We start from the raw sequence: 22,442 nt of genomic DNA on the forward strand, positions 1-22,442 counted from the left end.
TTGCCACCCTCTTAAAACCATTTTAAATTTTGATGTAATAACATGATTAACCTTAACTTTTCCTCCTTGTGCTTCATTTTATAGAATCTTGAGCTCAGAAAATATATCCCCTGGATCTCTGCAGTTTCTCTGACACACACAAGATGTAATCCACAGCATCTTCCATTTAAATGACCCTTCATTGGGGCAGTCAAATTGAATGGTAATCATTTTAGACTTATTAGGCACACAGCATCTCTTATCCAAGCATATTCCACAGAAAGTGGGTCTATAACTCTGAGTGCTTGAGCATCCAGAAAAGACAAATTTTTCAGCTTTGACAGGTTGGAAAGTAGGTTGGCACGTTTTTCCTTTGGGAATCTGAAAAGATATATAACATTAAGTAGTCACTCTTCAAACTTGATTATAATAGTTCAGAAAAGTGATACTTCATAGAATATAGACTATTGTACATACACACAGAAAATAGCTGCATTTAGGGCATTAATAGTTGCATTTTATTAAAATTAATATTTATTAATATTAATAGGGCATTAATAGTTGCATTCAGTCATGTCCAGCCCTTTTCGACCTTTAAAATCCCCTCCCACAAGAGGACTTTGAAAGTCCTCCCTGTGCATCCTCCACCCAATCCCCAATGTGTTTTTCTTGTCCGCCTTTCACTTCGTTCCACAATAAATGAAAATCTTTGTTTTATTTAATGTCCAGGGCCAAGACTTAGAGAATTAGCTAACACAGTTTAAGTAAATGGATAGATGAATAAACATCTTAATCCCTTTGAAACTGTCAACTTTCTGATGGGGAATAACTTGGGGATAAGACTGGTTTTGTAGCATTTCTAAAAATTAGTCTCGAGACAGTCATCTTGCTTAGTTCCAGAAACAGGACCAGCTCTAGTTATACCAAGCAACCTTAGAGTGTGTATTATGACATTACAGTCCTTTGGGAAGCAGTAACTAAGCAAAGCATTCTGGAAATGGTGTGGTTCCCTCTCCAAGCTGGTGATACATAACTTAAGATCAGAACTGCTCTGCTGTTCATATGTTTGTTTTCCTAATTACAGGGTAGCAACCAAAATCTTTTATTGATGGTTCTGGTTCCACTACATATAGGAAAAAGAATCTGAAAAAGATCTTCTCCTAAACAGTATACATGGTGGGGTACCACAACAAATCAGACTGATCGAGACCCGACTATTACGTTGTTAGAATATTCTAGAATCCACAGGTTAACATTTTCTCTCTGCTCAATGAAAATTTTTCCCACAAAGTGCAGCTAGTTAATATTTGCTTTCCTTCAAGATAGTTTGACTCCAAGAGTTTCATGAAGTGGTTTTATTAACAAACACCTCCAGAACACACATACACATACTCACACTTTTCAGGAGTCCCAATATTGAATTATAATGAAAAATATAATTAAACTTTACCTTTGCTATCTTTGAGATATCACTGTCACAAGGCTGAATGTAACACAGTCTTTTCTCTTTTCTCATTTCACAGTTGGTGTTCTCATTGGTCACTCTGTTAGATATTCCCATCCCACATGTTCTGGAGCAAGGGGTCCACTTCGTTGCTTGCACAAGACATTTTCTTTTCCAAATCAGTGGGAGATTCCTATATGCTAAAATAGAGGAAGGGGAGTATATGTACTTAAATATGTATGTACTCATGCAGATAATTTTTAATCCTGATTTTTAAGCTAATGATTTATAGATCTGAACTTTATATAATGTAACTCTGAATAAAATAAGCTTATGGTCTAATTATTCTATTTTCCCTACTCCCCAAATTACCTTTTGACCAAATATTATAGTCCAGTAGCTTAGGAATAAAAATGCATTGTCTTTGAGAAACTGGGTAAAATGCCCATTTGCCTGTTTCTGCTTAGCCTACCCTGAGTACTCAACAAGTGTATGCTTTGATGGACAGCCACCTTTTCTCCGGTTCTTGGCTTATGCTTGATGTTATTTTCAACAGATGTTGAGACAGACATGAGTAGGATTAAGGAATTCAGGATATTAATCAGACAATGTGGTCTTACTATTAAATCGAAAATACAAAAGTTAAATCTGAGAATTCAGCTATCAATGAGACCAGTAATTTTTTTTACCACTTAAAAATCTAATCCTTTAGAAGATTCTCTACACTAAATAATCATATACTAAGTCATGAAAAATGTGCCATCTATTTTATTCAGTTTAATGGTTAACGTTCCCGGTGGTATCAGGCCTAACCCTTCCATTGTCTAGACATTTCATGCCACTTCAGAATGAGTGGAAAGCGTTTCCTTCAGGTTAATATTACATCCTAAAGTGGGTGCTTCAGAAGTAAGGTAGAGATTTGAGTCTGCAATTGAACACAGCAAAATTCTGGCTACATTACTTTAAAATGTCAATTTAAAAAGGACTGCTCCCCATGCTTTCTTGATAGGAAACATCAGTCACTTGGAAGTATGTGCTGTCTTCAAATACAATGATACTTTGATAACTGTTGGCAGTTTTATTACAGTAGGATCTTCCAACTGCACACAGAACTGAGGGAGAGGAAGCAGAAAAATGGAGATACCTGGAAGGCAGGCAGCAGTTTAAAGACATCAGGGCAGGAAGCAGGGTAAAAGCTTGGCGCATCTGCAATAAATAAAGGTAGTTTAGATTGTCGTGTTACCAGTAATCCCCCTCAGAGTTAAGCCAAGAGCTGCAGTTCAGGAAATTTGCTTAGCATTCATTTAAGGGCAAGAAAACTGGAAGAAATTGTAAAAGTTTAGTGTCGAATGAGCAGTGAGTAAAGCATAGAGGCATTAAGTCATTGCATGCTTCCTGCTGTCCAAGTAAAAGCTAGATTCCAACCATGGACTCTGGAATTAACTAAGTTACTAGACAAATACATCTTAAAGTATGTGTGTGTCCTTGTGCTTCATTTTAAAAGCCAAACTTGTCTGGGCCCATAAGTACAGTTTTAAAGATAAGCAAGAGATATTACACTGAACGTATACTTCCTCTGAAACAAATCTAGGTCCGAATATTAATAAACAGCACTTGAGAGAGTAATTTTTTGTAGCAAAGTATTAACCACTAAGAATGACCATCTGACGTGTCCTCCACCAGGTTTCAAGTGAATCCACTGAAGCCATTCTAACTTAACAAATGAGACCAACTTGACTTTGATCCAAAGGCCTTTACCTGGGGACAACTGCTGCTCTAAGTTGGTCTCATCAGGGAGGTTCACACATGGGTCCTAAGAACTTAAGTCACGCAGATTCAATGCAGAAAATCAACTGATCTTGTCCATTTGGAAAAAAAAAATTTTGGCTTATAATTTTAAAAAGTTTTAGAGCATTAGTAGTATCAGGCTGTTAGCTGAAAAGCCACATATGGTAAATGCCAATTTGCCATCGCCTGTTAAATTTTTTTGAATTAACAGTCGTAATTGGAATCCCAGAGAATGTTCCCCCTTCAAGGATTAGGTTTTAAAGATCTAAAACTTATTTCTCTGATTATGGTTGCTTTTATTAACTATTCCCATAACACAAGTGCATTTAGGAGTCTTTAGCATATATAAATACTCCATATTTCCATGGCACCTTTCAGTTACTAAGCTTTAAATTTCAAGAAAAAGCCAGTCTTGATTTCCGTATGAAAACACAGATGTGAATAACAACAGGCATGAGTATTACCCCCTTTTGAGTCCTTCACCTGTGCTTCAGCTGCTGGCAATTTTGAAAACCCTGTCCCCCGAAACACCCCAGCACCTAAATAAGGTGCTAACTCAGAGTGGACCAAATACAAGGGTCATGAATACAGTGACACCAACTATAAATGGCCAGGTGCTGCAGCTGAGTAATGCAGAACCTCACTAAGTCTCCGGCTGCTCCCATACCTGGGCAACCTACTCAAAGATGCCTGTCTGCACATTTCTTTAGCGGCTGGAAATCAGTAAGCTTCACTTTCAGAGTGAAGGAAAGGGTACTTTTATCTGTTTTTAGAAATATTTACAAATTCAACACATACCCTCTAATATTTTTAATCAGTAGCCTTTCATTTCTGCTTTTACCATACGAAAGAGTTGTATCGGAACTGGAGAGTTCATACTTCTTGCCCAAAATAATACAAATATAAGTTTTTCCAGGCTAGGGTACATGTCAACAATATTTGGTCAGTTTTCCTATGCATGAGCATGCTAAGTCACTTCAGTTGTGTCCAATTCTTTGCGACCCTATGGACTGTAGCCTGCCAGGCTCCTCTGCCTATGGGATTCTCCAGGCAAGAATACTGGAGTGAGTTGCCATGCCCTCCACCAGGGGATCTTCCTGACCCAGGGATTGAGCCCATGTCTGTGAACGTCTCCTGTACTGGCAGGCGAGTTCTTTACCACTAGCACCATCTGGAAAGCCCTGAGAGGTTGAATGGAAATAAGGAGAGGTAGTAATTTAGAATTTCCTGACCTAGCAGAAAACTGGAATAGTTTGGGAGTTCTCTAGTGGTTAAGATTCAGTACTCTCACTGCCATGGCCTGGGTTCAATTCCTGGTTGGGGAACTAAGCTCCTTCCTGCAAAGCCACGTGATCAAAGAAAAAAGGAAAAACGTTTAAAACACTATAAAATTCCCTTTTCAGATACTTAAAGCATACCTGCCTGAGGCAAAGACCAAGTACAATGGCACACTCAAACTAAATCTCACACTGACCACCAATCAATAAGTCGTACTGAGTCCCTTGGTACATAAAAGGAACAGGAGAGAAAACCAGGCAAAGTTGTCTGTGAGAAATAGTTCTACATAACAAGTACCTGGCATTGTTTTGTAGCTTGTTGAGAGCTGTTTCTGTGACGACCCCAGGCCACATTTTGACTGATCAGTCTTCTCTCCACCTTTAGCCCCAGAGCAGTGCCTGTTGGCCAGCTTTGGTATGAACAGAGGTGTGCATCCAATGGCCCCGCCGACACACAGGCAGCTGAACAGGGGACTGGGCTGAAACGCCTGGCCATTTTGATAATGCACCCCGTTGAACTCACACCCTACAGCAATGAGATCTGAAAGGAGAAAAGAACAAAATCACCAAAGAACTGTAACTGCTAGTCTAGACCTCCAGCTGTAAACCCTAGAGCAAACTGTTCTCTGCTTTATGTAGTTCTCAATTTCCTTGGTCCCATCTGGAGCCTCCTTCACAGAACATCTGTAAAAAGTGAACATGAGACATTTTCATTAGATTTGGAGATACTCCGCCCCAAGTGATCACCTTCAAAATTCAGACCCTGTTCTGCAGTAAATTGAAAAAAAAAACAAAAACCCACCACTATGAATACAGCACTGTGTGCGTGCTGCGTGCTAAGTCACTTCAGTAGTGTCGGATTCTGCAACCCCACAAACTGTAGCCCACCAGGCTCCTCTGTCCATGGGATTTCCCAGGCAAGAATACTGGAATGGGTTGCCATTTCCTTTTCCAGGGGATCTTCCCAACCCAGGATCAAACACGCATCTCTTACACCTCCTGCACTGGTGGGCCAGTTCTTTACCACCAGTGCCATCTGGAAACCCCCATAATATAGCACCAGGATGACTGTAAACCTCAGAGCCGAGTTGGTGGCTGGTGAGACACATATCCCCAGATGTTCAATAATAGGCTGGGATATGGTCCTAGGAAGTTGGGGTAAGTGAATGGATGAAGAAATCATAATCTGTTTACAGTACTGCACAGTAACTGATTTTGTTTTTAAGAGAACGGGAAGAAAACTTTTACTTCCTCTGAGGGTTATCTTGACCTGGATCAGCAGTTCTCACAAAGTGTGGTCCATGGGCCCCTTGGCAGTACCTGAGGCCCTTTCACAGAACTGGAAAGTCAAAACTTTTTCGCAGTACCAAGATGTGACCGACTTTGTTCACTCAGCTGATATTTGCACCGAACGTGCAAAAGGAGGGGTGGCTAAAATAGCTGCTGGCACCTTAGAATGAATCAGACTGTACATGTTAGCCATTGTATTTTTCCTCACCATGCATTTGTACGTAAGCATACTTTTTTTAAAAAAGAGTTCTTAATTTTACTAAGAATGTCTTTAACAACACAGATTTTACTAAATCTTAATAATCAAAACATCTTTTTAATATTCCATGTGAAAAAACAGAAGTATGCATAGGGCTTTCCTGTAAATACTGTACCAAAGTACGATAAGTTATCTTGAGGAAAAGCACCTATGTTACCATTTCAGTTGTGGGCCTAACTAGCCACATTTTTAGTGGTAATTTCCCCTGAAGAAGTGACTGACTGATACATCATGGTTACTCAGACTTGGGTATTTGGCAGATATTTTCTTAAAAATCAACAAGGTGAGCCTATCACTTCAAGGAAAACAACTGACAGTACTTGTTGCCAATGACAGAATTTAAGGCTGTCGAGCAAAAATTAGAATTCTGGAAAACTTGTGTCCACCACTGAGATCTCTATAGCTACCCAAGATGTAGGCTTTTCTGATGAGTTTGGTACTAAATAATGTGATTTAAAAAAGAAAAAAATCTCCATAAACCATTGTTCCAAACTGGTATTTTCCAAATAACTAGTGTATGCTATTGCTATAAAATTATGCATGAGGAAAAACCCTATTCCAAGTGGGTCTTTGACTAAACCAATGTATTTTAATGTCACAGAGTCTGGTAAGTTCATCGACGTGTTTTCAGAGTCCACATGATTAGCAGTGATGCAGCTAATTTTTAGAAACTCCACTTAAGTTATAATATGAAAAACATATAATTATTTGAAAAGTTAAAACATTCCTTCCTTTTCCAGCAATATATCTGTGTGAGGATGGAATCCCTTCATATATTCCAATCTAAAACAACATACAGCAATATACTGAATGCAGAAGCAGATGTAAGAATCTATCTTCTGTTAAGCTAGACATTAGAGAGATTTGCAAAAAATGTCAATTCCACTTTCACTTGTCTCTAAATTTTTCTTTGTTTTTAAAGTAAGTTCTTTCACAAATAATATATTATTTCTATTAATTTGCCATGGGAAGGTTATTTCATTTCAAATGAATTAGTAAATAGTTTTAAATTTCTAATCCATTAAAGTCCAAGAAATAATTCATAAACAGAATCTCTTTGGGTCCTTATTAATTTATAAGACTAAAGGGATCCTCAGACCAAAAAAAAAGGTTGAAAACCATTGTTCTATATGATGAATCAGCACATTCTCTGTAAAGTTATATAGCCTTTATAGACTATTTGGCCTCTGTTGCAACTACTAGATACTGCTATTATAAAGCAGTCACAGACTATATGTAACTGAACCGGCATGGTGGTTCTCTGAGGAGACATCGTTTACAGAAACAGACTGTGGGCCAGATTTGGTCCCAGAGTCACCCCCTTTCTCATGGCTGTGCTCTGTTACGATACTCATCATACTGTACATGGAATTACATTTTTGAGAATTTACTACACACCAGATATTGTGATACCAGATATTTTGGGTTTTGTGTCATCATTTCATTTGACCTTCCTAAGAACTCTATAAGATAGAAAGTACATACGATATAACTGAGCCACAGAGAGGTTAGGCAAATTGTTCAAGGTCATTCCACAGACAGAGTTCAGAATCTGAACCCAGAGATAATCAATATAATAAACCACGAAATTAAAAGATGCTTACTCCTTGGAAGGAAAGTTATGACCAACCTAGACAGCATATTAAAAAGCAGAGACATTACTTTGCCAACAAAGGTCCGTCTAGTCAAGTCTATGGTTTTTCCAGTGCTCATGTATGGGTGTGAGAGTCGGACTATAAAGAAAGCTGAGCACCAAAGAATTGATGCTTTTGAACTGTGGTGTTGGAAAAGACTCTTGAGAGTCCCTTGGATGGTGAGGAGATCCAACCAGTCCATCCTAAAGGAGATCAGTCCCGGGTGTTCATTGGAAGGACTGATGTTGAAGCTGAAACTCCAACACTTTGGCCACCTGATGTGAAGAGCTGACTCATTTGAAAAGACCCTGATGCTGGGAAAGACTGAGGGCAGGAGGAGAAGGGGACGACAGAGGATGAGATGGTTGGATGGCATCACTGACTCAATGGACATGGGTTTGGGTGAACTCTGAGAGTTGGTGATGGACAGGGAGGCCTGGCATGCTGCGGTTCATGGGGTCGCAAAGAATCGGACATGGCTGAGTGACTGAACTGGACAGAGGCATCAGGCTACTGAACTTGAATGATTCCACACATTCACCCCAGCTCCAGAGATATGCTCTCACCCCACACTCACAACCTAACTTCTGCCAGTAATTAATCTTCCCACTTAGACTGTTCTACAGAGGAACTTAAACCACTCAGTTGACATGAATATTTCCCCTTCCCTTAGAAATTTTACTTTTTATTCCTAAATAAATCAGCATCTTCGATTATTGTCAAGGCATAGGTTTAGAAGGTCTTGAGCAGTCTCCCCAGGTGGCGTTAGTGTTTAAGAAACCGCCTGCCAATGCCGAAGACATAAGAAACACGGGTTTGATCCCTGGGTCAGGAAGGTCCTCTGGAGGACAGCATGACAACCCACTCCAGTATTCTTGCCTGGAGAATCCCAGTGGACAGAGGAGCCTGGCGAGCTACAGTCTATAAGGTCACAAAGAGTCAGACATGACTGAAGCAACTGAGCACACTCCAGTCTCCAGAGCTAAGACCCCCCCTTCATAAAGCTGAGGGCCCAACTGAGATTTGGGGTGCCCCGCCCTCTTTCTTACAAATCTGCCTCAGTGAAAAGTACAGAAACTTGATGGTTAGTTTGGAAGGCTGAGATTAAAGCAGTATATCTGAATACTAGAGATATATCCTTACATATTAAGAAAGAATATTTTTCAGGTACACAAAAGGCTGAATTCAGATTGCATTTGATAGTATAACAAAAACTGTCCTTTTTGCCACTATAATAAGTCAGACTGTTCACATAATTTCTCCTATTTTTATCACTAAAAGCAATTACCTGAGAAGAACTTCAAGATCATTTCAATGCAAGAAAACAACGGGTTTCTGAACATGTGCGTCACATCTGCTCAGTTCAGATGTGTTCAATATGACAAGGCCAGTCTCACTGGTGCATGAAAACTAAACCCACCTCAGATTTAGTCAAATGAAGATGATTATTCCAATGTAAAACCTGCAGAAAAAAAGTCCTGTCTAGACTCCACATTTTCCAGCCGGTCCAGAAGGAAACACTTACGTGCACACACTCCGGTCTCGTACCTAGGCCTGTCTGCTGAGTAGTCACAGTACAGCCCTTTGTGGGGGTCACAGAGGTCAGCTTCGTTGCAGGTGTCCCCTGGCTGCCTGGCACAGATTTTGCAGCATCCGCAGCCATCTCTCACCAGGCTCACTCCAGGAGGGCAGCTGGGCTTCCGACCAGGGCACTGACAGGGCCAGTGGCAAAACTGCTTACGATGGTGCCCTTCTGCCACCTCTCCAGGACTTCCTTCGCCTGCTGTGTCTGAGAGCCCAGCGCCCTGGGCCCTGCAGCAGAACTTCATCGGACAATAAAGGTGGCGTTAGATATGGTTCCTAAAACCAATTTCAGAGGTTTTCTAGAAATAGATTTCACCCAAATTATTAACATTAGAATACAGCATGGTAAGTTGTAATAATATCAGTATTTGACATGACCGTGCGTGCACGCTCCGTCGTGTCAGACTCTTTGTGACCCCATGGACGGTGGCCCACCAGGCCCCTCTGTCCATGGGTCCATGCAATTTCCCAGGCAAGACTACTGGAGCAGGTTGCCATTTCCTTCTCCAGGGGACCTTCCCAACCCAGCAATCGAATCCCATCTCCTACATCGCCTGCTCTGATAGCAGCTTTCTTTGTCACTGAGCCACCTGGGAAGCCCGACTGACATGATCAGTCTCTCCTTAAACTTTTCCGCACTCAGCTTCCAACACATGACTCTTTCTTACTCCTCCTTCCTCACCCATGGCTCCTTCTCAGTCTCCTCTGCTGGTTTCTTCTGGTCTCTGAGCACTGGAGCTCCCTGTGGGCAAGTGCTCTAAAGTAACATTCCTCATTGTATCTCGTATCTCCACCCAGGCTTCTCTTCTGAGCTCAGACTCAAACTGCCTACTTAACAGATCTCCACTTCAACATGCAATAAGCATAGCAAACTTCACAAGATCAGACACATCCTCCCAATTCTTCCCTCCAATCTGCTCTCCCTTTAAGGGAAAGAGAGAGGCAGGTGCATCAGAGGAGATGTGATGCTAGAACGAGAGGGAACATGAGGCCGCTGCTGAAGGGAAGCCACAGGCCAAGGAATGCAGGTAGCTAATGAAAGCTAGAAAAGGCAAAGGACAGATTCCCCCTAGATGCCCCAGATGGAACACAGCCCTGCTTTGATTTTAGCCCTGATTTTAGACTACAAAGGCCAGAACTGCAAAAGAATAAATCTGCACTGTTTGAGCCACTGAGATTGTAGCCATTTGTTTCAGTAGCAACAGGAAATAATGTGCTCTATGTAACAAAGGAAGACTATGGGGCTCAGACTGCTTAAGATACTCCAGGTCACACATCAAGCAAATAGAAGAAAAGGTACTTAAACCAGGCAGGCAGCTTCCAGAACCTTCCCACCTCCCTTCCCTAGGCCGGGTCTTGCCACAAATCAGATTGGATATTGAACAGATCACTGAATCTCTGCATCTGGTTCTCCTCTCCAGCCCAGACTCTCCCCATGGGCTCACAACTAGCTCAATACTTTCTGCAGGATTTCTCCCACTTTGATGTCCCACAAGGACCTCACTCTCTCTCTCTCCCCAAGAAACGGCTCTCAGCTGGTCCCCATTTTAGTGAATGGTGTGACACCATTCACTGAGTTTCCCAGCCTTACCTGCTCCATCTCCTTCCTCCCTCACACCTGAAGGTCCTGGACCTGCAGGGAGGTCCAAGCTCCTGAGCACAGCATTCAGGGCCCTCCTGTCTCCTGAGTTCTTTACATCCCTTAGCTTCCAGCAAACGAAAATGCCTGCGGTTCCCTGCATATCTGAGGCTGTTCAATCTTCCTACAAACTTCTTCAGCCCCCCACACTCCCTCACTGAGTTACCACCTTTTCCAGAAGAGTTTCTGTAACCTCTCCATGCTCCCTTTTACCTGTGTACTGAAACTGTGAATAAGAGCCTATCTTCACCACTTGCCATAAAGCTACCCAACCACAGGAACCTGAGGTTCACTTGCTGGTGCATCACTGGCCCTTAGCACAGAGCCTGGCAAGTAATGTCTGTAATTCTCAACTTTTATTTGATGGAACTAAAGGCAGTTGGATTGATCCAGAGATCCAAACCTCTTTCCAACTCAAAAACCCTACACTTTAAAGTATCTGTTTGAAATTCCACCATTAAATCTTCAGCCTTTTTTTTTTCCTTACCACTGATGGAATATGTATTCCCCAGAGTAACACTTTCAGCTACTATTTGAGTTGAATGTACAATGTGAGAATAGACTTTTTGAGGGTACAGTGCTGGGCTTCTGGAGGATGAGGAGGGGCAATGGAAATTCAAAATGTGAAAGGAGTAGAAATAGCAAGGGTAGAAACAGTGAGTGCCTGCTTCTCATTCTTGCCCAGGTTCAGCCGTGGTTACCACGGACACCTTGCCAGGCTCAGTGGCCTCTCAGCTGGGCTCATGCTCCTGAACTCTCTGCCCCACCTGACCCCCTCTCTAAGGCACTGGACTCTCATTCTCTGCTCTCCCTTGACTTTCATGACACCAGCGCCTCCCTGTCACCCCAACCCAATTCTATCCCTACCTCTGGACATATTTTGTCAATCTCCTTTGCAGGCTCCTGTAACCCTAAATTTGACTTAGATTTAGGCTCATGGCTGCTTGATGACTTCAATGGATTGCTGATCTCACTGTCCCCACTCTCACCCACCCTCTTGCCTTCATTTTTAACCCTATGCAGCTTCAAATATAAATTTCCATCCAGGACGACTCCACTGAGCTCAGACCCACATAGCTGACTGCCTACTGGACATCTCCACTAGCATCTCCTACAGGAAAACTCACATAACAAACTCATCATTGGCCCACCCACCTGAGACAGTGTTTCCACACTCTGCAGGTAGGAAGTTGGGAGTCATCCAGGTCATCTTCCTCTCCCGCACCTCCTACAGTCATTTAGCAACTAATCCTCTTACCATCCTCATATCCCTAAAACTAGTCATTCTTCCCTCATTTTCACTGCTACTGAGTACTGCTGCAGTAAGTTCCTAACTGGTCTCCTCAAGAAGGACTTCAATGAATCTCCCACTTTTTAAGGATCTCTTTAAAAAATATCGGTTGGTCCCCAGCATCTCCACCAACAAACAAACAAAAACGTATCTTAGTTTACTTCTCATCTTAAAACCCATCAGTGGCTCCCTACTGTCAAGAGTATACAGTCCAAACTTCTAAGCAGGGTATCTAAACCCTATGTGTGCTGACTCCTGCCTTCCTCTCTAGCTGCATTGCTCAATGCACTCTCCTCCCATGCCACGCACTTGACAAGAGGGCCCAGGCTGGCTTTTCCTCCATGCTTTTCCTCATGTTGCTTCCTCTAATGAAGTGCCCACTCCCCAAACTTCCCACCTGGTGACACATGTTTATCTTTCTAGTTCTTGAAGCATTTTTATAGAATCTCCAAGGTGACAAGGTAATGCTGTTGAAAACCAAGGATGGAGAGAAAATCCTGGAATCAGTCTAAGAAAGGGAGAGTATTACATACAAGAGAAAAAACAATAAATATGTGATCTGACTTCTCATTAAAAGAAGGAAACCAAGATGTCCTTCAGTAGGTAACTGGATAAACTGTAGCACATCCAGACAATGGAGTAATATTTCCGTGCTAAAAGGAACTGAGCCATCAAGCCTTGAAAAGACAGGCATATCACTAAGTGAAAGACGTCAACTGGAAAATTCTACATATTGTATGATTCCAACTACATTACATTCTGGAAAGGGCAAAATGATGAAGACAGTAAAAAGACCAGTGGTTGTCAGGGGTTGAGGGAAGTGATAAACAGGTATAACACAAAGGATTTTTGGGAAAGTGAAAATACTCTGTATAACTACAGTAGTGGATACACATTATCATGCATTTGCCCAAACTCACAGAAGGTACAGACACCAAGAGTGAAAGCTACTATAAGTAATGACAATGAATGGTTACGATGTGTCAAGGTAGGTTCATTAGGTTCATTCAGAACTATTACTACAATGCAGTTCATTCGTTGTAGCAAAGGTGTCACTGTCGCGGGGGACATTGACAATCAGGGAGTGGAGGGGGGAGGCTATGCACGTGCGGCAGCAGGCGGTACACAGGGAATCTCTGAAACTTCCTCTCAAATTTGCTGTGACCCTAAAAAACACCAGGATATTATGTCTTTAGAAAAGGAGAAGGAAAATAAGAACAAGACACCCTGAGACAATGCCAAGAGTGGGGGGTGGAAAAACTGTCAACCTGGGATTCTCTCTCCAGTAGAGCTCTCTCTCAAAAATGAAGGTGAAATTAAAGACATTTCCAGATCAACAAAAACTGAGAGCAACTATTGCTAACATGTCTGCCTCACAAGAAGTAGTAAAGGAAGCTCTTCCACCTGAAAGATTACAACAGATAGTATGCTAGAAATATAAGAAGAAATCAGGGTGCTAGAAATGGTAAATATGTGGGTAAATACAAAGAATTACATATAACTTTCTCTTCTCTTCAGATATTTTGATTGTTTTCAAAATCGAAATATTAAGACAACGAAAGAATCATCAGGATAATACAACAGAAAGAATGAGGGCTTTGACCACAGAGCTACGCTTATCTTAGATAACATTCATTTATTTGATCTTTGAGCTTCAATCCTCCTCTGTAAAGCAGGATCAAGAATACCCACTTTGCAAGGTTATTTTGAGTTATTAATCACTAACGTGTGAAGTACAGTTCTTGGCACATATTAGATTTTCTATACATGGTAGGTACTATCAAACCCTTCAAAACTTCAGACCCTTAACTTTGCCATTAAGCATAATATTTTCTTGTTGCTCTATCTATAACCTCTTTTTGTTTTTGTTTTTTTTTTTTTTTTGGGGCACATCTCTCTCTGTTGGAATACTTGCTGCTTAGGGATATGCTGTAGTTCTCAATCTGCAAAAGTGTTAGGCGTTTTCCTGAAGGGCAGTGGACTAGGCAATAGACAGCCACCTCTCACTCCTACTGGGGAAAAGCATCTCTCCATCTGTCCACATACTGGTACCGCTGACATTCTTGTTATGACCTTTTTAAGCTCTTAAATCTCTCCATATATAACAATTTTCAACCCCCTGTTTTCTAAAATACATCTGCTGCTTAACTACCTCAATCAAATTAACTCACACACACATCCCTGTATTCTAAAACACAGAGTTTCAAAAGCTCTGTCCTCTGAGCTAGCAAAAACCTCCACCATGTAGATAAATCCATAAAATAAGCCACTCTGTTTCAATCGTCTAATGAAAAAAAAATGCTAAAGCAAAGAATCGCTCATATTGAATTAAACTGCCCTTTGGTCTGCTGCTCAAAATATTTAAAAATCTTGTGGACGGATTCTGTCTCATGAAAAGTGAAAAACACATGAGTTAAGAAAAGACCAAAAAATATATATAATGTTTTAAAAATATTAAGTGTTTGCTCCGAAGTATTCTCAAACAAGCAGAGGCTTAGCTGAAGAGAGCCGTCAGGGTCTGTTTTTCCAGCAGCTCTGTGCAGTCCGCCCGCCTGGCGCCGGCAGAGCGGCACCGCCACCCACCCCGCCCGCAGGGCAGCCAGCGCCCGGCAGACTCCAGTTAAAAAAAGGAAAAAATACATTTTATGAAAACCTGGGGGCTGTTCAAACATATCAGAAGCAGGATTTAGTACCCTACCCCGAAAGGGAGCAACGTTTTCCACTCTTCCCGGAAGCTCATGAACTAAAACAGGACTTGATTAGAAGAACATGGCTCCCTACTGTCTGGAGCTATTTCCACAAGGAACGCACCCCTCCAGTTCCCCCGTCTTCTCTTCCTTTTTGATTTCTGACCTGAGGAAATGAGGGCCACCGCAGCCCCCGGCGGGACGGAGCGGCGGGAGAGCCAGGACGTACCTGCCACAGCGAGGCCAGGAGAAGCGTGGAGAGCAGCGGCCCCCGCATGGCCCCGGGCCGGCCTCGCGCAGCCGGAGATGCTGCGAGGCCGGCGCACAAAGCTCCCCTCTGTCTCCTGGAGGAAGGACCCACGCCTCCACCTCCCAGCTCCCGACTTTGGGCTCCAGCTCTCAGACTGCTTTCGCTTTCCCAGATCCCTTTTAATACCCTGTTTACTTTCAGGCGACTCTTCTCATATTTACCTTCGCAGAGGCCTGGAGCGCGCTTCTCCCGGGACTGAGAGGGGCCAGACCAAGGGTGACTTCTGTTTGAAAAAACTGTTGTTCTTCCCGCTCCAGGAGATCAGAGCCAGCCTTGAGCAAAATGGTGATGTTAGACGCAGTTACCCGCCTTAACCCTCAGCCTCTTGTCTGGGTTTGCCGCCCCAGGCCCTCTCTTTGCTGCTTGCTTATTCTCCTGGGGCCCTCAAAACACAGGGGACAAGTCTGGCCTCTGACCACCCCGTCACAGCCTGCCCCTGCCCAGTTCTCCCACCACATTGTAACAGGTCTGCCCCACCTTCCCTCACTCTGCAGCTTCTTATCACAGTGCCAGGTGCCTACCTCTGTTAGAGCACATTTCTCCTACCAGGTGGATTAGGTTTGGAAATCTGTAGATGGAACCCAGGTGGACGCCTACAGTCCGGGGACTGAGAGAAGCCGCTTTCTGTGGCCACAGCCCCATGACAGACCAGAGTAAAGTTACCCCCAGTCTTTTAGGGCTAAGACAAAACAGTTACACTAGTGGCAATCATTCATTTAACAAATCAAGAATTTTTTTAAAGTTATTACAGATTTGTACGCCCCTTCCCTTCCAATTCTCACTTCCCCAGCATGTGTGGTCAGCAGCCCATCTCCTCCTGGGTCCAGTGGTTTATGGCGTTTTTACCCAGCTTTCAACTATGGTCTTTGTCTGTATATCTTGGGGTGCACCTCCGATGGGGTTTTGTCTTCTTGTGGATCCAGTGTCTGGCCCATCTTCCTGCCCCCATTCTAGGGCCAATTTCCGTTCCCTGTGATCCGTCACCTGCCTTCGATTTACCTGTTAGCTCTCCTGGGCTCACTGCTCACCTCTCTTTCTGTGTATAAAGACACAGTGACTGAAGGCCCAAGACCTGGAGAAAAACTGGGCTTCCTGCCAACAACAAGGACTCTGAGATCCTCAGAGAGCCAGGGACTCCATAAAATGTGCAAACATACCCCTCATGGTTTACTAAGTAGTTAATTACACCATAATCACTCACACACCAAACAACAAGGAATACCCAGCGTAGGTATGATGTCAACTCCTCATCTTCCTGCCTGAGAAATAGGATAAAACCTGTGTAACAGGGGAAAGCCTTCGTATTCTATTGCAAGTTAATCACTAAAGGGATGTTGCCTATAAGCTAAAGTTAGACATCATGGCCCATCTCTGGGAACCCTGCCTCCCAGGTAATGAGAATAAAGCTATATCAATAAAATACCTTTGTTTAGCTCACAGGAAGCACCTGGACCAGACCCTCCTGTGAATAACTGCAGGAAGGAAGATATTAACACATCCCCTCTGGAGGCTGACGGATCAGGAAATGTTTGACTTTCCTCCCTTCCCTTTTAGTATAAAATAAGCCTGAATTCTAACTCTGGGAAGATGGTTCTTTGGGGCACGGTTCCACCATCTTCTTGGCTTGCTGACTTTCCAAATAAAGCTATCCTTGCCCAAAGAGTTCGTCTCTAGATTGATTGGCCTGTCGTACAGGGAGCAGGATAAGCTTGGTCTCCCTAACACCTGAAAACAGCCTAATGAAGGAAGATGGGTCTGCGTTAGTCCAATCTGACCCATTATTTTTATGTCTCTGGTTTAACACCATCTGATCTTTGGGGTCCCAGCCTCAGGGTTTCATGCACCACAGTGGTCATGAGAAAGGATCAGCTCTCATTTCCTCACTGGTTCATCGAAGGCAGAAGAGTCTAAGCCCAGGATTAGCGTACTCATGAACAACATCCCTCCTGTTCTGAATGTGATGCTGCACCTATCTGTTCAGTGTCTGAACTTAAGGAGACTCGCCCCTTCCACGTGTTCTCTGTACATGCTGACGGCAGCAGCCATTCTTCTGGAAATGGCTTTCCTCCCTCTATAGTCTCTCTGCCAAGGGGCAGGGGAAGGGGTCAAACTCCCATCCTTGGCTCTTGGTAGGAAAGGAACATCTTAGTTGAGAATGAACCTGTGAGTCCTCTCCCCCAGTGTACAAGATGGAGGGGCTCTGGGCTACTCACTGCAGCTTGTGTTTAGACATCTCCAGCCATGGGTGTGCTCCTATTCAACAACTTCAAGCCCACTGTGGATGGACTGAATGAATACGGCTTTTCTGCCATCTTCTACTTTGGACACCAGGAGCCGTCCTGGTGTGTGTCTTGCTCTGAACACATTCCTCTGTTATCTCATTTAACAAAATGCTAATCTGCCTAGGCGTCCATTTCACAAGCGTTCAGTTTGTGATGTACATTCAAATAGACATGTACCTAGAGCATAACTAATATTTGCATCATGTTTCATGATTTACAAGGAAGTTCACATGTATTATCTTTTTTAATTTCACAGCTCAGTGAGGTAGGCAAAAGCAGTATTTAAAACCATCTTCATTTAGCAGATTAAAAAGTTGAGGTTAAGTGATTGTACTTGGTCCACAAAACACACTTAATCCCTGCCCCATAGAGCTATATAATCTACAGAGAGAAAAGATGCTGAACAAATAAACATGCAAAGTATCCCTGAGGAAAAACTGAATAAAGGCTAAAGGCTAATAATAAAGAACAAAAAACTACAGGGGAGAACGACAGGTAGGAGCTAAGTTAAATCAGCGGCAGGGGGAACTAAGAATTGAGACGGGAAGCCAGAGGGAGAGTGGGGAAGAGTCCTGGTGCAGGGCTGTCTCCACTGGCAAAACACACACAGGAACAGCATCACAGCGAGGACAGTCCCTTCTCCTGTGTCACCTGGGCAGGCAGAGATCAGCACCCACAGCTCTGTCAGTGCCCCGAGCAGGGGAGGAGTCCCCTCTGCTCACCCCCTCATCAGTCCCTCCCTCTCCTGCATGTGGTGGAGAGAGAAGCATTGTCTGTCCCAGAAAAGAGACCGATATTGTTGGTGCAATCATGCCCTGAATGTGTGCTTCAGGGAAACAGCTTCCCGGGTGGCTCAGAGGTAAAGAATCTGCCCGACCATGCAGGAGACGCAGGAAATGCGGGTTTGATCCCTGGGTGGGGAAGATTCTCCTGGAGAAGGAAATGACAACCCACTCCAGTATTCCTGCCTGGGAAAACCCTTGGACAGAGGAGCTTGGTGGTCTACAATCCAAGCGGTCGCAAACAGTCAGACACAGACACAACTTAGTGACTAAACAACAACAACAAAAAATAATAATAACCATAGCAAACAATGATCAAGTGCTCAAGGTGCCCCATCCCTATTGTGCTGCACCTGTGTGGACCCAGCTGCTTCTCCCAGCATCACTGCCGGGAGGTTCAGTTATTACCATCTATGAGGAAACTGAGGCAAGGCCATGTGAATAGCAAGAGGTAGGACCGAGATCCCAAGCATTTAGCCCCCTGCTCTGCTGCCCTCTGCATGGCCTCTATGTTACAGGACAACCTGCAGCAGGATGATTCCATGAGACTATTGCTCTGCATTGCATTCTCTATGATTTCTTCCCCCTCCTACTCCCCTCTCTAGTTTTAACAAGTTAGTGAGGTCATTTAGAGTTCCCTCTAAGCAGAAGGATTCCCTGGTGGCCCAGACAATAAAGAATCCACCTGCAATGCATGAGACCTGGGTTGGATCCCTGGGTTGGGAAGATCCCCTGGAGGAGAGCATGGCAACCCATTCCAGTATTCTTGCCTGACAAGAATCCCATTGACAGAGGAGCCTGGCGGGCTAGTCGGACATGACTGAAGTGACTAACCTTGCCCTTGTACTTGTCCAGGCAGAAAGGAGCTGCCACAGTGCTTTGTCTCTTGGGGAAACTGGATCTCATGGAAGAGGTGATGCTTCGAGAGGAAAGAGGAGGGAGTCTGGGGCAGCCAAGGGGATGAGGAAGCTCAGGAAGCCCCTGAGTGGGGGTTGGGGTGTGGGGAGGTGAGAGCAGGACGCTTCAGCCATTCTGCACAAGTTCCCCGAGGACCTCTGTGTCCTTGCAAGAGCCTTCACTGCCCATTCGGATGTGAACCATCAAGGTGTGGGCAGGAACTTCAGAAAGAGAAGGCCAATGGCCTGGCCTCTTCTCCAGGCACCAGCTAGGCCTCCTGCATTGCTGTTCAACCTGTCATGATGGTGGTGGTAGACCTGGGAGGAGCCCACTGATGGTGGCTTAGAATAATAATACAATTATCTCCAGATGGAGATGGGGGAGGTTGGTTTGGAGCCAGCGTTAATTTAAATTTCAACTTTAATTAAAATTAATTAATTGAATTGAATTAATTAAAACTTTAATTTGAGGAAAATGAAGAAACGGATCCTCCTACACCCCTGGATCTGTGGCTTCACATTCATCCTTGCTACAAATACTGTAAGTCTCACAAAATCGCCATCCGCCTGGAGTGTGTACTCTCTCCTGAAAACTCACAGGCCTTGAAACCAAAACCAGTGCCAAGAGCCTCCACAGCATCTCCTCCAGCTCTCTGTCAGCTCCGCCTGGGTCAGCAGCTAGGTCTCGATTCGGGGATTCTTCCAGTCTGGTTGCTCCTGTGGACCCAATGGTGCTGAAGGACATTCACGTGGCAGATGTCCAATGAAACCTTGTTGCTTATTTAAAAGGACTCATCAAAATCACCCTGAAGCTACTGAAGTAGTTATGCATGTCTCTAATCTTGCATAATTTATCCACTGTATCCTTCTGTGCCCTTTTCTAACTAATAATCGCCAGTCTCACTGGCAGTCTTCTGTTAAATGCATCCCATTTTTTTCCCCTCACAAAACTCTGCCCCTAAGATTCTGACATGAATTTCACGAAACATGCCTGGAAGGGCAGGTGTACACTCTCTTCTTCCTCCACTAACCGACAAGCCTAGTTCACCAACACCTGTGCGTGCTCTGAGGGGCTGCGGTGTGTGTGCTAAGGTCCTTCAATGCTGCCACCTTGGAAGGCAGGCTGGAAGGGTTGCCAGGCTCTGCTTGGCCTCCCATCCAGCTTTTAGTGAACCAGGTCCAAGAAGGAGCCGCTAGAAATCAGCGGCCCTGGCATCTGCATGGGCCTCAAAGCAGAGTCTCCTTGAAAAGAGGCAGGTGCCCTCGTTCCCAGGGCATCAGAAAGTCAGGCTGTGGCCCAAGGAAAATAAGGCCAAATGGCTCGGAGGATCTAATTCACTTTGTCACTTGGCTCTGGTTTGCAACTGGTTTGCAAAAGGAGCCCTGTGTGGGAAAGAGGGCCGAGGCAATCAGACGCAGGTGCTGAGGGGCCTCCTGAAAAGTTGGAAGGGAGAGGAGACGTAGTTCCTGTATTTTGAAATGTGGGTGGAGCTCATCTTTCAGGAAGAAAAATATGCATAATGTGGTGTCATTCCTGAGCCTGAAAATGACCGCATGTGTGAATCATAACCCTATTAGATGGGCAGGCCCATTGGCAGACTTGGAGCCAGTGGACTCCTTCACAATGCAAGTTCTGCTACGTACCAGCTCGCTGACCTTGGACAGTCTCCACCACACCTCCCCACCTCTGGGCTTCTTTACCTGCCAGATACTGCTGCAGATTTATCTTCCTTCAACACAGATTTGACCACGTCACCCTCCTACTCAATACCCTTCTTCTACTCCCTCTTTCGAATTGATGCCTTCAGATTGTGATGCTGCAGAAGACTCCCGAGAGTCCCTTGCACTGCAAGGAGATCAAACTAGTCAGTCCTAAAGGAAATCAACCCTGAATTTTCATTGGAAGGACTGTTGCTGAAGCTGAAGCTCCAATACTTTGACCACTTGATGCAAAGAACTGATTCATTGGAAAAGTCCCTGAGGCTGGGAAAGATTAAAGGCAGGGAAAGATTGAAGGCAAAAGGAGAAGGAGGCAGCAGAGGATGAAATGGTTAAGAGATCATCACCGAGCCAATGGACATGAATTTGAGCAAATTCCAGGAGATAGTGGAGGACAGAGGAGCCTGATATGCTGCAGTTCATGGGCTGGCAGAGTTGGACACGACTTCGAGACTGAAAAACAACACCACCTCCCCTTTCACCCAGGATAAAACCCTACTCCTGGGTAGCACAGTGAACGGCCATCTGTGATACAGGAACCTTCTCTTGGGCCTCTCCCGTCCTCACCCCTGCACTTATGCAGCACAGAACTGCACTATGCTATGTGTTTCCCCAGCCTCCTGCCTTTGTTTGTGAGGTTCTGCCCAGAGAAGCCTCCTCACCATTCACTCGCTTGGTTATGTCCGAGAGTCCCCCCTGAGAAGCCTTCCTAACCAGCACCTCTGAGCTCCTCAGTCCCTTCGTTTACCACTGATGGCCTTGTAAAACCTGTATTGCAATTTCTGTGTTTCCATGGAGGGTTGTGAGATTTAGCTAATAACAAGAATGGTAATGATAATGATAGGATGCCCAGTTAAAATTTTAATATATATGAGACACATTTATACTAAAAATTTATTCACTGTTAACGTGAACCTCAAATTTAGCTGAACATATATTTATATGGATTTTCCCTACTGGACTGAGTCACATGAGGGTGGAGGCTGATGAGACTGTATTCGTATGGCACCCACTCCGGTACTCTTGCCTGGAGAATCCCATGGACGGAGGAGCCTGGTGGGCTGCAGTCCATGGGGCCGCAGAGTCAGACACAACTGAGGGACTTCACCTTCTTTTTTCTTTCTAGGTAAGCGCCAAAGCCTTTGACTGTATGGATCACAATAAACTGTGGAAAATTCTGAAAGAGATGGGAATACCAAACCACCTGACCTGCCTCTTGAGAAACCTATATGCAGGTCAGGAAGCAACAGTTAGAACTGGACATGGAACAACAGACTGGTTCCAAATAGGAAAAGGAGTACGTCAAGGCTGTATATTGTCACCCTGCTTATTTAACTTATATGCAGAGTACATCATGAGAAACACTGGGCTGAAAGAAGCACAAGCTGGAATCAAGATTGCCGGGAGAAATATCAATAACCTCAGATATGCAGATGACACCACCCTTATGGCAGAAAGTGAAGAGGAGCTAAAAAGCCTCCTGATGAAAGTGAAAGAGGAGAGTGAAAAAGTTGGCTTAAAGCTCAACATTCAGAAAACGAAGATCCTGGCATCTGGTCCCATCACTTCATCGGAAATAGC

General features: G+C 44.0%; 1 protein-coding gene across 2 annotated transcripts; it reads right to left on the reverse strand.

The window, feature by feature from the left end:
• Positions 8–15,221, reverse strand: WISP3 (WNT1 inducible signaling pathway protein 3). Of its 2 annotated transcripts, XR_001918526.1 has the most exons (6): positions 15,102–15,221; positions 9,197–9,494; positions 4,787–5,029; positions 2,568–2,629; positions 1,430–1,623; positions 8–360 (listed from the first exon to the last, which is right to left on the reverse strand). XR_001918526.1 is itself a non-coding variant. In XM_018053051.1 (5 exons), exons 1-5 carry the CDS (start codon positions 15,147–15,149, stop codon positions 79–81), a joined length of 1,065 nt encoding a protein of 354 aa, XP_017908540.1. In that variant the 5' UTR covers positions 15,150–15,214; the 3' UTR covers positions 41–78. The 2 variants fall into 2 exon arrangements, 1 of the variants encoding a protein (XP_017908540.1); XM_018053051.1 differs by lacking the exon at positions 2,568–2,629 and having other exon boundaries at positions 41–360; positions 15,102–15,214.

Source organism: Capra hircus, chromosome 9 (assembly GCF_001704415.2).
Source record: "Capra hircus breed San Clemente chromosome 9, ASM170441v1, whole genome shotgun sequence".
Lineage (NCBI taxonomy): Eukaryota > Metazoa > Chordata > Mammalia > Artiodactyla > Bovidae > Capra > Capra hircus.

What these genes read in the sequence shown, in the direction of transcription:
- WISP3 (XM_018053051.1), bottom strand. Translation starts at nt 15,149, where the DNA reads ATGCGGGGGCCGCTGCTCTCCACGCTTCTCCTGGCCTCGCTGTGGCAG. An exon ending in CGAGACCGGAGTGTGTGCAC is followed by an intron (nt 5,030 to 9,196) that starts GTAAGTGTTTCC and finishes TTCTCCTTTCAG; the next exon opens with ATCTCATTGCTGTAGGGTGT. An exon ending in ATATCTCAAAGATAGCAAAG is followed by an intron (nt 361 to 1,429) that starts GTAAAGTTTAAT and finishes ATATCTTTTCAG; the next exon opens with ATTCCCAAAGGAAAAACGTG.